The 16,840-nt window shown below is 40.1% G+C and overlaps 1 protein-coding gene across 1 annotated transcript in view; it reads left to right on the top strand.

Annotated features, from left to right (window-relative positions):
* Nucleotides 1–835: 835 nt before the first annotated feature.
* cfap70 (cilia and flagella associated protein 70) overlaps nt 836–16,840 on the top strand; it is a 79,823-nt gene continuing 63,818 nt past the window's right edge. Inside the window, exons 1-7 of the mRNA XM_020515898.2 lie at nt 836–878; nt 4,330–4,442; nt 7,813–7,996; nt 9,049–9,147; nt 9,240–9,322; nt 10,728–10,904; nt 14,920–15,096. Coding sequence (XP_020371487.2) covers nt 4,365–4,442; nt 7,813–7,996; nt 9,049–9,147; nt 9,240–9,322; nt 10,728–10,904; nt 14,920–15,096 — 798 coding nt within the window. The 5' untranslated portion in view covers nt 836–878; nt 4,330–4,364. The remainder of the gene's footprint in view (nt 879–4,329; nt 4,443–7,812; nt 7,997–9,048; nt 9,148–9,239; nt 9,323–10,727; nt 10,905–14,919; nt 15,097–16,840) is intronic.

Raw genomic sequence — 16,840 nt, 5'->3', positions numbered from 1 at the left:
CTGCAGTTCCTACTATCTCTGATACAATATGACCCTTCCTTGCTTTTGCAATACGAAATATTTTGTCACGTAACCGCTGCCTTCGTTCACTATAAGAATGACTTCTTATTTTGTTCCTCCCGCCCCATTCATTTGCACAAATCTATAACATTTTTGGCAGCACATGTGGAAAGAAAGTCGAGTTAAGGTTTCAAGACGAGTAACACTTATCAGAATTGGTAGCAGCTCAAAAAAGCGGTATTTATTCTGAAAACAAGCGAAGGGGTGAACGAATAGATGGAGCTCAGAGGGAGAAAGGAACGCTGATAATGCTTTTCGACCATTCAGCCCATTATCAGTTTCTCTTCCGCCTTACTTTCCCAGCTCCACTTGCACGGCCCGCTACACAGCGGCTGCGCACTCCGCCCACACTGCTACGTCGTTGCCAGCAGCTCCACTCCATTGGCTGTACCTGCCCCAACAACTACCGGTCTAGACCCGCCCCTCTCCATGCCATTGGTCAATGCATTCCTTGCATTGTCTGCGACTTCCACTTCCCACTATCATACCGGCTCTAGCCCGTTGCTCTCTTCCATTGGCTGCGACTGCCATTTCCCTCCATTCCATTGGCCGGACGTGCCGCTCCATCCCGTTGGCCCAGACCCGGTTCCCTCCCCATTGTCCGCAGCTGCATATTTCCCTCAATCCTATTGGCCCCGGCCCATTGTTCCATTCCATTGGATGAAACTGCCATTTCCCTGCAACCCATTGGTCTGACGCATCGCTCCATCCTATTGGCTGAGGTGGCTTCCCAGTCTCTGAGTGGCTCGAGCTTCGGCCCGGTGCGTTCCCATGGCAACAACCGGTCGCCAAGCCCGAGCCCTGGTTCCAACTGGAGGGTGAGAGGGATGGGAGGCCCACGGGGGAGGGGGTGGTGAGGAGGAGGGGACTTGGGAGAGTGGGTGCCTCCGTGGAGGATGAGGAGGTGGAGAGGTTGAGTGCCCCAGTGGGGCGGGGCAAGTGTAGAGGATGGGAATGGGGTGAAGGGTGAGAGTGAGCATCCGGGAGGGAGCAAAACACAGGGTGAGAGTGAAAGGGGTAAATGGAGCATTGACTGAGCTGTGTGTGGGTGGAGAGACTGACAGCCTTGGGGTTGGAGCCACACTTAGGGAGGATGGGGGTCAGTCAAAGGGATCTTTTATCAAGCCACCACCCCTCCTCCCAACCCATCCATACCTCCAACCTTCCCTGACCCTTCCCTTTTCACTTCTCCTCCCCAACACAACCCTTTGTTGCACTCACTGTCAGCACTGAACACGAAATGATGAGGCAATGCATAGTCTGTCGAATAAGTTGATCTCTACTTTTTTACATGTACCTCAATACGCTGTTTTTAGATAACGTCCTCTAATCTTTATCATGCATTGAACGACGTAAATAGGGATGTGGCGATAAAATGAGAATGACACTGGGCTAGTAATCCAGCGGCCCAAGTAAGGGATTAGGACCTGAGTTCAAATCCCATCAAGGTGGTGGAATTTAAATTCCATTACTTGATAAATGTTTGGAATATAAAGCCGGTGACCATGGAAACATTAAGAACATAAGAACTAGGAGCAGGAGTGGGCAGTCCGGCCCTTGGAGCCTGCTCCGCCATTCAATAAGATCATGGCTGATCTTTTCATGGACTCAGATCCACTTACCCGCGTTCTCGCCATATCCCTTAATTCCTTTATTGTTCAAAAAAAATCTACCTTATCTTTAAAAACATTTACTGAAGTAGCGTCAACTACTTCACTGGGCAAGGAATTCCATAGATTAACAACCTTCCGGGTGAAGAAGTTCCTTCTCAATTCAGTCCTAAATCTGCTCCCTCTAATCTTGAGGCTATGCCGTCTTGTCCTAGCTTCACCTGCCAGTGGAAACATCCTCTCTACTTCTATCTTATCTATTCCCTTCATAATTTTATATGTTTCTATAAGATCCCCCCTCAATCTTCTGAATTCCAATGAATATAATCCCAATCTACTCAGTCTCTCCTCATAAGCCAACCCCCTCAACTCCGGAATCAACCTAGTGAACCTCCTTGGCACCCCCTCCAGTGCCAGTACATCCTTTCTCAAGTAAGGAGACCAAAACTGCACATAGTACTCCAGGTGTGGCCTCACCAGCACCTTGTATAGCTGCAACATAACCTCTCTGCTTTTAATCTCAATCCCTTTAGCAATGAAGGACAAAATTCCATTTGCCTTCCTAATTACTTGTTGTACCTGCAGACCTACCTTCTGTGATTCATGCACAAGGACACCCAGGTCCCTCTGCATAGCAGCATGCTGCAATTTTTTACCATTCAAGTAATAATCCTTTTTACTATTACTCCTACCAAAATGTATGACTTCACATTTATTTACATTGTATTCCATCTGCCAGACCTTTGCCCACTCACTCAATGTATCTATGTTCCTCTGCAAAGTTTCACAGTCCTCTGCACACTTTGCTCTGCCACTCATCTTAGTGTCATCTGCAAACTTTGACACCCTACATGTGGTCCCCAACTCCAAATCATCTATATAAATTGTAAATAATTGCGGTCCCAACACCGATCCCTGAGGCACACCACTAGTCACTGACTGCCAGCTAGAATAGCACTCATTTATCCCCACTCTTTGCTTCCTGTTAGTCAACGAATCCTCTATCCATGCGAATACTTTATCCTTAACGCCATGCATCCTTATCTTATGCAGTAGCCTCTTGTGCGGCACCTTGTCGAAGGCCTTTTGGAAATCTAGGTACACCACATCCACTGGGTCCCCATTGTCCACCTTGCTCGAAATGTCTTCATAGAATTCCAAAAGATTTGTCAAGCATGACCTGCCCTTCATGAACCCATGCTGCGTCTGCCCAAGGGACAATTTCTATCAAGATGCCTTGCTATTTCTTCCTTGATAATAGACTCAAGCATCTTCCCCACTACAGAGGTTAAGCTAACCGGTCTATAATTCCCCATCTTTTGTCTACTTCCCTTTTTAAACAGTGGCGTCACATTTGCTGTTTTCCAATCTGCTGGGACTGCCCCAGAGTCCAGCGAATTTTGGAAAATTACCGCCAGTGCACCTGCTATTTCTCCCGCCATCTCTTTTAGTACCCTGGGATGCATTCCATCAGGGCCAGGAGACTGATCAATCCTTAGCTCCATTAGCTTGCCCAACACTACCTCTTCTGTAATAATGATTGTTTCCAGGTCCTCACCTACCTTCGTCTCTTTGTCAATTACTGGCATGTTATTAGTGTCCTCCACTGTGAAGACCAATACAAAATACCTGTTCAATGCCTCGGCCATTTCATCATATCCCATAACTAAATTCCCCTTCTCATCCTCTAAAGGGCCAACGTTTACTTTAGCCACTCTTTTTCATTTTATATAGTTATAGAAACTTTTGCCATCTGTCTTTATATTCTGTGCTAGTTTTTTCTCATGTTCTATCTTACTTTTCTTTATAGCTCTTTTTGTGGCTTTCTGTTGACCTTTAAAGTTTTCCCAATCTTCTAGTTTCATGCTGTTTTTGGCCACTTAGTATGCCTTCTCTTTCAATTTGATAGCCTCCCTTATTTCTTTAGACACCCATGGCAGATTACCCCTTTTTATTGGAATATACTTTTGCTGAGCACTTTGAAAAATTGCTTTGAAAGTCCTTCACTGCTCATCAACTGTCCCACCATAAAATCTTTGTTTCCAGTCTACTTTAGCCAAGTCCTCCCTCATTCTATTGTAGTTCCCCTTGTTCAAGCACAGGACCCTGGTACTGGACGTTATCTTCACACTCCCCATCTGTATTCTAAATTCAACCATAAATTCAACTAAATTCAACATTGCTGACTATCATAAAAACCTATCTGATTCACTCATGTCCCTTAGGAGGAAATCTGCCATCCTTTTTACTTAGCCTAATTTAGCCTCCAGACAATGTAGCTGACCCTTAAGTACCCTGATAATCCACATGGTGCAAGAACAATTAGGAATTGCAGCAATTCCTACATCCAGTGAAAAAATACAAAAAAGACAACTGAAGTAATATATATGGTTCCTTTGAATTAACGTAATACCAAATTCTGTGGTGGCATTAGGAATAAAACCGATGTAGGTTTAGAGAGAGATGACAATTTAATCAGTTGTTTTGGATTAGACTCAAACCTAGGTTGAAGAACTGTATGTTGGGTTAACCCATTGTGCAATAATATCGAATATTTTTGTTGTAAGCACATTCATTATAAATTAGTGTGTACATTTGAGTTCTGTATCTGCTGTTGGTGATATATTTTATTTTTCTGCTTTGTGCTTTACCATAAAAGAGACTGTTGGTATAGTCCCATAGGTGGGTATACATATGGAGCACCCTGTGGTCGAGTTCAAGACACGCAGTCCAGTGCCTGTGCAGATCACAGTACTAAGGGCCAGAAATTTGGTATGTATCTTCACTGTTCCTCCCAGCCATCAGAGCTTGTATAATTGGGACATTTAAAGCTTTCCTACATGTAGCACATGCATAACTTAAACAAAAGGTGACTGCATTTGTGAATTGATTCCGCAAAAGAAAAGCCTTGCATTTACAGCACACCTCTCACAAACACATGGTATTCCAAAGAACATTACAGCTAATGAAGTGCTCCATTGCTGTTATGTAGGAAACACAGCAGCTAATTTGCACACAGGATGCCCCACAAACAGCAATGTGATAATCACCAAACAATTTGTGTAACATTGGTTCCAAATAGTGCTAGGGGATCCTCAAGAGGGCAGATAGAGATTGAATGTTTCATGCAAAACACAGTGATAATGCAATAATCCCTCAATATTGCACAGGAGTGTTAGAGATTCATTTTATACTCATCTCATGGAGTGAGATCTGAGCTTACAAACTTCTGACTCAAAGTTGAAAGTACCATCACAGCTGATGCACACGATTACTTTGCCAAAACCACCCCCTGCATCAACAGCTGTATAGTGAACTCATCTAAGCACTGGTGAAATGTGTGTTAGAGTATCCCAAGAGTTAATTAGTCCATGTCTCCTCCTTATTGCATTTACACAGTGCCAAGGATGAAAACATGGACTCAATGACTGTAAAATAATTGAATATAGTTATAAGATCCTTTGTTTTAGGATACAAAAAATTTATGCTTATACATTTTGATGCTGCAGCATCATCCCTCTTATTTAACTGCTTTGTTAGTTTCCTATTTTGTTAATTACTGATATGGTGCTATGTGTGGTGGCATGATAGTGAAGATCTTTTCCATAGGGTTAGGGGAGTTCAAATCTAGATGGCATAATTTAAACAAAAGCAGAAATTGCTGGAAATTCTCAGCAGGTCTGGCAGCATTTGTGGAGAGAAATCAGAGTTAACATTTCGGTTCCAGTGACCCTTCTTCAGGGCATAATTTTAAGGCGAGAAGAGGAAGATTTACAAGGGTCCTGAGGGGCAACTTTTTCAAACAGAGCGTGGTTCATATGTGGAATGAACTGCCAGAGGAAGTGGTAGTTGCAGTTACAGTTAGAACATTTAAAGGAGATTTGGACAGGTACATGAATAGGAAAGGTTTAGAGGAATATAGGCCAAATGCAGGCAAATGGGAATGGTTTACATTGGGAAACTTGGTCTGTTTCTGTTCTGTATGACGCTATGATGTAGATTAGTGGATAACAAAGTTGGAATACATACGAGTGTACTGAAACCAGCTGTTATAATTCATTTTGCCTCGTGAGAATTGGCACAAGACTTCTCAGTTAACACTTGCACGAAAGCTCTGATTGCAACACGATGTTTAAGTTGTAGCTTGGTGAGTAGGACTCTTGCTTCTGAGTTTCAGTGTCACTGCAGTGTTTGAGCACAAAGTTAGGGGTGACACTGTATCATTGAAGGTGCATTTTGAATTCTTAAATCAAAGCTCCATCTGTCTGCATGGTGGGTTTAAAAATCCCATTGCATTATTTTAAAGAAGAACAAGAGAGTTATTCTTGGTATCCTGAACAATGTTTATTACGGTACAAAAAACCTGGTCATGACCACATTGTTGTTTCTGTGGGCTTAATATGCACATGTTGGCTGCTGTTTATCCCACATAACAATTACACTTCGAAACTACTTAATTGTTTGCAAAGCACTTTGAGATGTTGGTGGTCTTCATGATAAAGGTTTACAATACACTTTTTTCATTTTGGAAATTTGGATTTTAAAGTAGAAGTAAAATTGATTTGTGCTTTCAGTTCTGTAAAGGTAACCTTTTATAAAGAGATCAGAAAGTCATTTGAAACAGTGAAAAAAGCATAATTTCCAAGAAATCATGCAACTCAAGTTAAGTGGTTAGCAAGCTGCCTATGGATTTAATTGATAAAGTGTGTCCTATGCTGAGTTCTATGCATACAGACAGACAAATGGTCGGGGGCCACAAGAAGTTTGAGTTCAGAGGTTTCAGTTCAGAATTGTTTCTTATCAATAGAAGGGCAGGTTAGTTTAATGAGTCTCCAAGCTGTGAAAATTTATGGAGAAGTTTTCAAGTTAGCAAAACTGAAAAGAGGTCATTGGAGTTACAAGGAAGTCTGTAGGCCATCAAACCTAGAAAGAGTCAAGTTAAGATTAGAATGATACTTCACTAGGATTGAATATAGGTTTCGGATATTATTGAGAAAAGGGTTGAATTTTTCTTTTTGCAATTTTCATTAACTTATTTCTAAGTGTCTTGTAACAATGCTGTCACTTTAAGAGGTTATTTTGTCCTGTTTTTTTTGAAGAGAGGTTGAACTGCCCATTGAATACCTCTTGAGTAAACAGCTTGAGAGGCCTCAGGCTTTTTTAACAGCCTTAATGGGTGTGGCCAGCTCTCACAGATCGAGATTTCTGGGTTTTGTTTTTTCAGTAACATCAGAAGCTCTTGAAGTCTCAAAAGAGTTGGAAACTTCGGTGAATGTCTTCTGGCTGCCATACTCACTGAATTTTCTCTTGATGATTTTTCCTCCTGCATGTGAGAATCGTCCTTTTTGCCAAGGGATGTGCTTATGGGATGTTACTATGTTGGAATAGTTAATTAGTAATAGTTACTGTATCTATTATTCTAGTAAGTTTTCCAAGAGAGTTAAGTTATTCTAACTTCCACTTTCTTTGCTTGTATTTTAACAACAGTGTTTAAATAAATTGCGTTTTGCTCAATGTTGAGTAGCTTGACCAGTTGCATCGCATCGGGAACAGATGCTTTATAATTGCCTTTAAAAATAAGAAAAAGTTAGGGTCTAGGTTACCTTCTTAAAATATTTTCAGGGGGCCTGGTCTGATCCGTAACAATCTACATATATCATGTTTTTGAAAATGTATTTCTTTTGTATAATAAAGACAAAGTCACCATGGTCCCAGTAGACCATAGGGCCATACTTGCATTAGAGAGACGATTGGTGGTGAGTTTAACCTGAGGATCACCATGCCTCGGGTGGGGAGTGAGGTTGAGAAAGTCGAATCTTCATGGTAACCTCATCAGATGTGGGAACTGAATCCATGCTGTTGGTGTTATTCTGCATCACAAACCAGTGATCTGACCGACTGAGCTAATAAACTAGTGTCCTTATTCTTGTGTTAAAAGAACACTGGCAGCTCATGTGAATATGTTCAGTGACTAATTACCACAGTAACAAAACTGCGAAGGCAGGTTTCACTTTGTGATCTGACTTGTCTAGCATCATCATTAGTTGGGATCGTAACATCATGTAAAGTGCTATATAAATGCAAGTTTTATATAAAAAAAGGTTATAAAAAAAAAGTCTAGTCTGTTCTATGTGCCTTACAGAAAGGGAGCAAAGGCGAGAGCCCAGTTACTTATGTCCGTGTGGAGTATAATAACTTGCAACTTGGAGACTCCGGAAAATTGCAGATGTCAGAAAATGAAATAGAGTACAACTTCACAACCAGCTTTGACTGCACACTTGATGGGATTCAAGGATTAGACAACCTGGTACACAAACCTGTAATTTGTGAGTTTCTGCTCTAATTAATCATTGAATTACAAACATTCATGTACATGAGCATGTAGATGAATAATACTGAAACACATTAGAACTAAGATATTTCTAAGAAGAGAGATGCAAGATATGTTATAATATCAGTGAAATCTAAACTGTTAAAGTTGATTATATCATGGAACTGAACCCAGGAATATCTAATACTTAAGTACAGTAATGTACCATTAAACTAGAGGACAGAGATTTAGCCGCTGCAATAACAGTGACTTCTAATGGTCAAGTGGAAACATGCAGTTTATGTTACAGAATATTCACACAGTGTTTCTATATATTCAGAGCTGACTTTTTTTTTCTGAACATGACCACAATATTGCATCTTTGTCAGCTGTTCTGATCAAAAGTTATTGAATTGTTAATTCTCTTTCTCTCTCACCAGATGCTGAGAATTTCGAATATTTTCTATTCTTATTTAAAATTTCCATTTTTAAAATAATTCTGAGCAGGTTTTCTAAGGTCAGAGAGGTTATCCATCAATGATATGGCTTTGTATTTTGTTAAGAATCCAGTTAGATTGCATTAACAATAACATTTTCAAAGATTCTCACAGTGGGATTATCAGTGTTAATGTGGATTTTCATGTTAATTCAACAATTTGTAACTGATTTCCATTTGTGAGGATTTCAACAGTGCATCCTGTGGTGAGCTGGGAATCACGTGTCGCAAGATCTTGATTTCCATGTTTAACTGTGTGTGCATAGCTGTCAGAAGTTGCAGTAAATTTAACAGAATAATGATGACAAACACTTGAGTTTTACCGCCTGAATCAAATATTTTGCAATAAATTATTTAACAACAGTGTACATTTATATAGTTTCTGTTCCAAGGTGCTACACAAAAATGTAAGCAGACAAAAATTGAAACCAAACCTAGAAGGTGATATCAGAGATTAAAGATAGCTTCATCATTTTGGAACTTTTATCTTTTTGCTGTTCTGTGGTCAAAGTATGCCAAGATAATTACTAATACCTTATTTTTAAATGTTTCTTCTTTATATGAAACTATAGTGACAGTAATTGAGGTTTTACCAAAAGAGAAGAAAAAAAAAGATGAGAAGATTATTATCCTCGGCCAAGCCACAGTGGACCTTTTGCCCCTGGCTCAAGGTGTGTGCTCATGTGTGACACCACTTACTCATTTAGTGAAACTGATTACACAAGGCACCCACAGCTAATGTTGAATGTTCTCTTACCCTTAGGAGAATGTGCATTCACAAAGACCATGACACTCCATCCTTTAGCAGGAACTGGTTTGGAGCAAAATGCATCAGAGGAAACAAAGGTAATCGTGTCCATAGACCAAAGTTTAATATGATTTGTCATTCTTATTTCTGTCCACTATTGTATTTTTAACAAATAAGTTTGCACATTCTCTCCATGTCTGCATGTGTTTCCTCCAGGTGTTCCGGTTTCCTCCCACAGTCCAAAGATGTGCAGGCTAGGTGGATTGGCTGTGCTAAATTGCCTGTAGTGTCCAGGGATGTGGGTTAAAGGAGAATGGGTCTGGATGGGATGCTCCAAGGGTCGGTGTGCACTTGTTGGGCCGAAGGGCCTGTTTCCACACTGTAGGGATTCTATGAAATGAACAGTGTTGGAGAGGCTCGGCAGGTCTGGCAGTATCTGTTGAGAGAAACGCAGAGTTTTGGACTCTGTAAAGGTTGGCTCCAGTTATATGAAATCAGACTAGGCCATATAGCCTCTTGAGCCTGCTTTGCTGTTCAATAAGGTCATGGCTGATTTGATGTAACCTCAAATGCACAAAACTGTTCAACCTCTGCCTCTGCCCTAAAATTATTCAAGGACTCTGCTTCTACAACCTTTTTCGGAAGAGAATTTCCCTAATCTCAGTTTTAAGTGGGCAACCCATAACTTTAGATTGTCGCATTGGAGAACACATTCTGTCCACATCCATCTTGTCAATACTCCCCAGGATGTTATATCCTTATTTTTAATCATTCATGGGATGTGGACATCACTGGCTAAGCTAGCATTTATTGCCCAGAGGGCAAGTAAGAGTCAGCCACATTGCTGTGGGTTTGGAGTCACACATAGGCCATGTGAGGACAAGTATGTCCTTATCTAAAGGGCACAAGTAAACAGTGTTTTTTGTGACAATCAATAATGGTTTTAAAGTGAACATTGGATTTGTAATTCCAGATTCTATTAAACTCAAATTTCACCATCTGCCATGGCAGGAATTGAACCTGGATCGCCAGAGCATTTCCTGAGTTTCGGGATTAATAATTTAGTGATAATGCCACTAAGCCATCACCTCTTGATAATTCTCCAGCTGACTTTCTGAAGTGTAATACTTAGTACTAGTCTGGGCAAAGAGGTTTAGCCCTATTAGAGAGTGGGAGGTAATTCTCTAGAAGAAAGAAAAAAAACTGAAATCTGGGGACATTCGGTCCTTCTGGTGTTATTAGCCATTGAATAAGTATTATTAACAGATTATCTGCCATTTCAGTTCAAGATAGGAAGGGGGACTTGGGGTAAGGGGAGATCTAAGAGGCTGAAGAAACAAATGGAACAAAACTTGTCCTGTCTATAAGCAATTCATTAAATCACTTAACATTTTGCTTGGAAATCGGAATGTCAGAAACCATCAAACAGTTTTTAAATATAAGTTTGTTAGATATGTTAAATCAAAACAAGTATGATTAGCATAATAATTTTGTGTCATCCAGTCCCAGGTGGATATTGCTGTGTCCGTCCTAGAACCATTGCTTTCTGAAGCCCAGTTAGAACAGTCAAATCTTCTGAGAATCACAACAGAGTCTGCCTACTCAGTACCTGATATCTGGGCCCTCACTGGGCCACAGTTTAACTATATGGTTTCTCTGTTTCTGCCAACTGCTACTTCGGTAAGTAAAGGAACCCGTTACTTTGGAATGTACTAGCCACATCAGGCTTTCTTGACTTTAACTAAACAGCACTGAAACAGGCCACTCAGATCTTTCATATTAGTGTTTACCTTCCACATGAACGTCCTTACATTTTACTTCATCCATCCTATCAACATATCTTTCTATTCTTTTCTTCCTTGTACTACCTAGCTGCCCTTTAATTGCGTCATTGCTTCACACCTCAACCATTCTATGTGGTTGTGTGTTATATATATTTTTGCCATTTTTTGAAAGAACTTTCTTTTGAATTTAATAAGAGATTTACTTATGACTATCTATGTCATGGTCCCTAGTTTTGGAGTAAGGATATGTTTTACAGGATAGCAGTGATCCTCATGCTTCTATATGTGTCAGAAACTTAGCCAACCCAACGGGCACTTCAAAGCCCTGGAAAAGTATCATCGCAGATGCCTTCACAAGATCCTTTAAATCTATTGGCAATAAATGCAGTCCAACAACAGCCTCCTTTCCCCAACCAACTTGTCCAGCATCGGGACAGTAATCACTCAAAATCAGCTGCACTGGGCATAACATCTCGCTCGTGTGCCTCAGCAGGATCCTGAAGCAACTGCTCAATTTGGAACACAGTTGTGGCAAGAGATTCCAGGAGGACGATGGAAGTGCTTTAGTTATGTCCGCAAAGCATCCCTGAAGAGGTCAAAACTCCCCACCAACATATAACATTGTCTGGCTTGTGACTGACCAAAATGGACAGATCATTTGGGAAGGCACCTAATAGGTTTTTGACTTGCTCACCATGCTGGCTGGTTATAGTTCAAACATTTCATCACCATTGTAGGTAACATCATCAGTGCAGCCTCCGATGAAGCGATGTTGTTCTACTCCGCTTAGTACGGTCAACCTAGATTCAGAGTAAAGGGAAGAACGTTGAAATTTGAATTCTTCTGTTTGCATTGACATTCTGCAAAACTGTTTGCTTGTGTTTTGTTGCAGTCTTCTCCAATGGGTACAAACTCAACCTACACAGTCTCTATCATAAAAATAGACCCCATACCCAGAATCAACCCAGTGAACCTTCTCTGGATTACTTCCAATGCCAGTATATCTTTGCTTAGATAACAGGACTGGGACTGTTAACAGTATTCCACTCGTGGTCTGAACAGTGCCTTGTATAAATTTAGCAAGATCTCCCTATTTGTATACTTCATTCCTTTTAAAATAACGGCCAACATTCCATTTGCCTTCCCTGTTACTAGCTGAAATTCGATGTTAGCTATTTGTAATTCAAGCACAAAGACCCCCAAATCCATCTGTGCTGCAGCTTCTAAATGTAAATAATATTCCCCATGTCAGGAATTTTTCAAGGAAAAAGAATCAATTATTTGAAGCAACTCATGACACAGATCATTCTGAGATACAACACACTAAGGATGAATGCAAGAACATATTGTGTTTGTGACTGAAGACTTTAGTCAGTCCATGAGTATCTTAGTTGCTGAGAAAACTGGAATTTCTCATCAGGATGTCCAAGAAGTGTTATTGACCTCTGCAGATAGGAGTTTGATTGAGAACAAGCAGATTATATGGAATTTGCAGAAACAGTTTGCTTATCCCCCTACAAAAAAAATGCTCCTGTTCAAGGATGCCAGAGTTGTAGATAAAGAATACAAAATCTGTAAAACAGATCACATCAAAATGTGGTGCATGTGTTAAATATCATAAGACATCACCATTCCTGGTTGTAATTGTTTCTTTAGCGCAGGAATTTAATGAATTTGAGCCATGGATCTGAAGATATGGGACAAAGCTCAGGATGTCTGTTACTTTCTGTAGGTATGCTGACCAAATTTAGTATAACCATGGTAAGTAAACACTAAGAACAGATGGGCTGTAGTGGGCAAAGTCATGAAAAAGTGGGTTGACACAGGCCTTAGGTCACCAACAAAATACTTAATTGATAATGGAAGTGAATTTGCAAATAATGAATTTCTGGACATGTATGAAAACCTAAATATTATGTAATGCATACTACTGCAGGATGTCCATTTAGCAATAGATTGTCTGAAAGAAACCATGCAATATTGATGTTGTACAAAATACTGGCAGATCAGCCAAATTGTAAATTACAGATTTCAGATCTGCTGACGTTTCACTATTAAAAAAAAGGGAGAATAACTCAGAATGAAAAAGGGCAGGAAAAGTTACTGAGCGTCTTGGGGAAACTGGCAGGTGGAATTAGTTTAATTTGGGATTATGTTTGGCATGGACTAGTTGGACCAAAGAGTCTGTTTCTGTGCTGTATGACTCTATAACTCTATAACTACAGGAATCAGACTATAAAGATGCGTTCCTCGTGCATAGAATGGATGAGTTATGAACTTTTGGTCTTTGAGAATGTGGGAGAAGATATTTATGATGAAGCAACATGTACTACACATAGCTATGAGTTCTACAGTTTAGAACCAGAAGGGTGAGATGTGAGAGCTCAGGGGATACACATCAATATGTGTCCTGATCATGTAGAATGTAAAAAGTAATCTCATGGGGATGATTTGCACCAAGTAGGCTCAGAGATAGATTATTGACCAGCAGAGTCCGATGACTAAAAAGTGGCTATGATAGTGGGAAATGCAGGCAAGTCAGTTGGAAAATATAAACACTGCCTAGATGTCCAAGCTAAGCGGGCCATAGATTGGCAGCAGGGGTTACAAGATTGGAGAACTAGAGACTTGCAGATTTGATACTGATTTGGAGGATTCATTCTGGAGGAAAAGGTTGAGTAGAGAGGATTTCTGGTGGTCATCCTGATAAGAGTAATCCAGACAGATCTCAAAATGAGAAAAATGACCTCAGCGCAACTGGATAATGCATAAAAGTGTTTATGGGTACCAGCAGAATTAAAGGTAGAGTTACAAAAGAAACTAAGCAAAGAGAGTTATGGAAAAAAATTAGGATTTTATGGTCTCCAAGCTACCTACACTTTCTCTTCTAAAGCATCCTGCCCAAACCACAGGAATGGGAGAATACCTCAAATATATGCTGTGTGCTGGTTCAAAAAAAAATGAAGAAAAAAGCACAGAAATAAATCATTCTATTGGATCATGCAGTCTGGAGAAAGTGATGACTTTATGTAAAGTGTTGTAATCGCATGTGATGTTATCACTGGATAAGGCAGTTGTCAGACAGAAATCTGTCTTGATAGAGCATATGTTATATTTTGTGCTTGGCTTTAATGAGCTGAGGCTGTTCACCTTAGGGACGAGAAGGTTGAGATAAGATTTGATGGAAGTGTTCAAAATCAGGAGGGGTCTCAGAAGAGTAGAAAATATAGAAAACAGAAAAGGCTTGAGATCCAGAAGACAGTGATTTAGGGTGAATAGTAAATGAACCAAAAGTGACATGAGAAATAACTTGTATACAGAGTGTGAAAAAGCTTGGATGCACTGTTTTAGAATGTGGTGGAAGCAGTGTTAGTTTCAAATGGAAATGGATATTGATCTGAGGAGGAAAAGAAAAATCCCAGGCTAATGAGGGAATAGGCTGTGTTTCTGTAGCCTACTGGTTATCACATTTGCCTAATATGTGAATGGTCAACATTTTGAAATCGGGCAGAGAGGCTCTCATGGTACAATGGTAGTGTCCCTATCTTTGGGCCAGAATGTTTATGTACAACTTGCAGTGCCTTGGTTTGTCATAACCTGTCTGAACAGGTTGATTAAAAATAATAATTATACAGCAAATGAACAAGGGATTGGAGCTAGTTGAGCTGCTCTTGCAAAAAGCTGACATGAACACAACAGGTTGAATACTATCCTTCTGTGCTGTAATTTTTCCATGATTCTAGTCTGTGTTTGATTAACTTATCTGGTGGCTTTCACAAAAACCCTGAAGTTCTACAGTGTGTTGTTTTAGTATCTTGGTCTCCTGCATGCATTAATTTGACAAGTTGTTGACTGATTTACAATTGTTCAAATCACATTATTTCATGACTCTTAAATGGATTGCATTTCAGAAGGAATTTCGTGTGTTATTTACTAATGGGATTCTGAAAGGGGAAAAGGAGCCCAGTATCAGACCGAAGAGATGGCCAGTAAGCAACATCACTGCAATTGGAGCCCAAAATATCCCAGATTCTTTCATAGAGATTAGTCCTTTTGAGGATGAGGATGGGGAATTAAATCGCAAAGAGGTAGGACACAGTGTAAAATAGTGTTTCTTGATGATCAGTGCTGGGTGCTCCTATTACTTAGCAGTAACTTAAACTATTTGGACTTGGGAATCATAAGTATAATTTCAACATTTCAAAATTGGGGGCTGTAACAATCAGTTAATGCTGAGGAAAACTAACAACATACAGGAATTGAGCATTAATAAACTTTCAGAATGGGTGCTGAGTTAGCAAATGAACTTCAATACCAATATTGTTTCAGAGATAGTAGGAATTGCAGATGCTGGAGAATCTGAGATGACAAGGTGTAGAGCTGGATGAACACAGCAGGCCAAGCAGCATCAGAGGAGCAAAATTGGAGGAGCGGTCTAGGCCCGAAATGTCAGCCTTCCTGCTCCTCTGATGCTGCTTGGTCTGCTGTGTTCATCCAGCTCTACACCTTGTCATCCTCAATATCAATATGTTGTTATGACCAAGGCAGGAGGAGTACACTGTTGTTCTACTACTTGGGTAAAAATGTAAAACAAAAATAGATTTTTCCAGTGAGAGATGCCAGTTTAATACATTATTTCTGTCAGGTTTTAATTAAAAAAGTTAATTAAGGTTGAAATAACTGGTTGACATACACAGTCAATAATATGAATTTATTCCTCTAAATAACCTAAAACACAAGCATACCCTTCAGAAAAGAGAGGTAAAAAGGCATTTCTCACTGCAGAGGTTGTGTTAAAAAAGACACTTATGGCCATTACGGTTATTCTTGAAGGCAAAATAGGTGTAAAATATTTTGAAGTCTGACATTTTGATGTTCTGGCATGTGTGGTCAAGTTGTTAACCATGCACAGTTGTCTCGGGTTTCTTGACAGATACAGGAAACACAATATTGAGCATATACTACATTCTTGCAATCACTGTTACAAAAGAACAGTAGTTTCACCCTTAAGTTTTTTTAGAGAGGAGCGATCAGCCGTGCAACTCTTTCTCACAGACTTCTTGTTGCCTAATTGCGGATGTCAAAGTACTTTCCAGCCAACCGATGTTCTGATGAAGAGTCACCAGACTCAAAACGTTAACTCTGCTCTGTTCTCACAGATGCTGCCAGACCTGTTTGACCTTCTCCAGAAATTTCTTGTTTTTGTTACTGTTCAAACAGGTGTGCACAACTGTTACCACCAGTTAACAGTTATCACCAGTCAAGTGATTTCTTTGAAGCCTTGTTAAAAATCTCCAATATCCCATTCAATTGTGTGTGAGAGCACCCTGGGTATCAAAACCCCTCCTTTATCCACAGTGACCTTTCAATGATCACCTTTAAAGAAACTACTCCAGATATTATCATAAAGTTTGAAATAAATCCATTTTTCCAAGATCCTTCAAAACTTAAGCCCTCCAAGAAATATTATAAATTGATGTATTGGATTTTGGTGAGATGAACAAAGGGCAGAACTTATACAGTTAATTGTAGGGCCCTGGATAGTGCTGTCAAACAGAGAGACCTAGGTGTTCAGGTACATACTTCTTTGAAAGTTGCATCACAGGTAGACAGGGTAGTTAAGAAGGCGTTCAGCACACTTACCTTCATTGCTCATAACCATTGAGTGTAGGAGTCGGGACGTCATGTTGCAGTTGTAGGATGTTGGTGAGGCCACTTTTGGAGTACAGTGTACAGTCCTAGTCGCCCTGATATAGGAAGGATATTATTAAACTAGAGATAGTTCAGAAAAGATTCGAAAGGATGTTGCCAGGACTGGAGGCTTTGAGTTAT

This window comes from Rhincodon typus, chromosome 21, assembly GCF_021869965.1.
Source record: "Rhincodon typus isolate 14 chromosome 21, sRhiTyp1.1, whole genome shotgun sequence".
NCBI lineage: Eukaryota > Metazoa > Chordata > Chondrichthyes > Orectolobiformes > Rhincodontidae > Rhincodon > Rhincodon typus.
The sequence above is the reverse complement of the archived record's forward strand: the minus strand, read 5'-3'. Positions and strand labels throughout refer to the sequence as shown.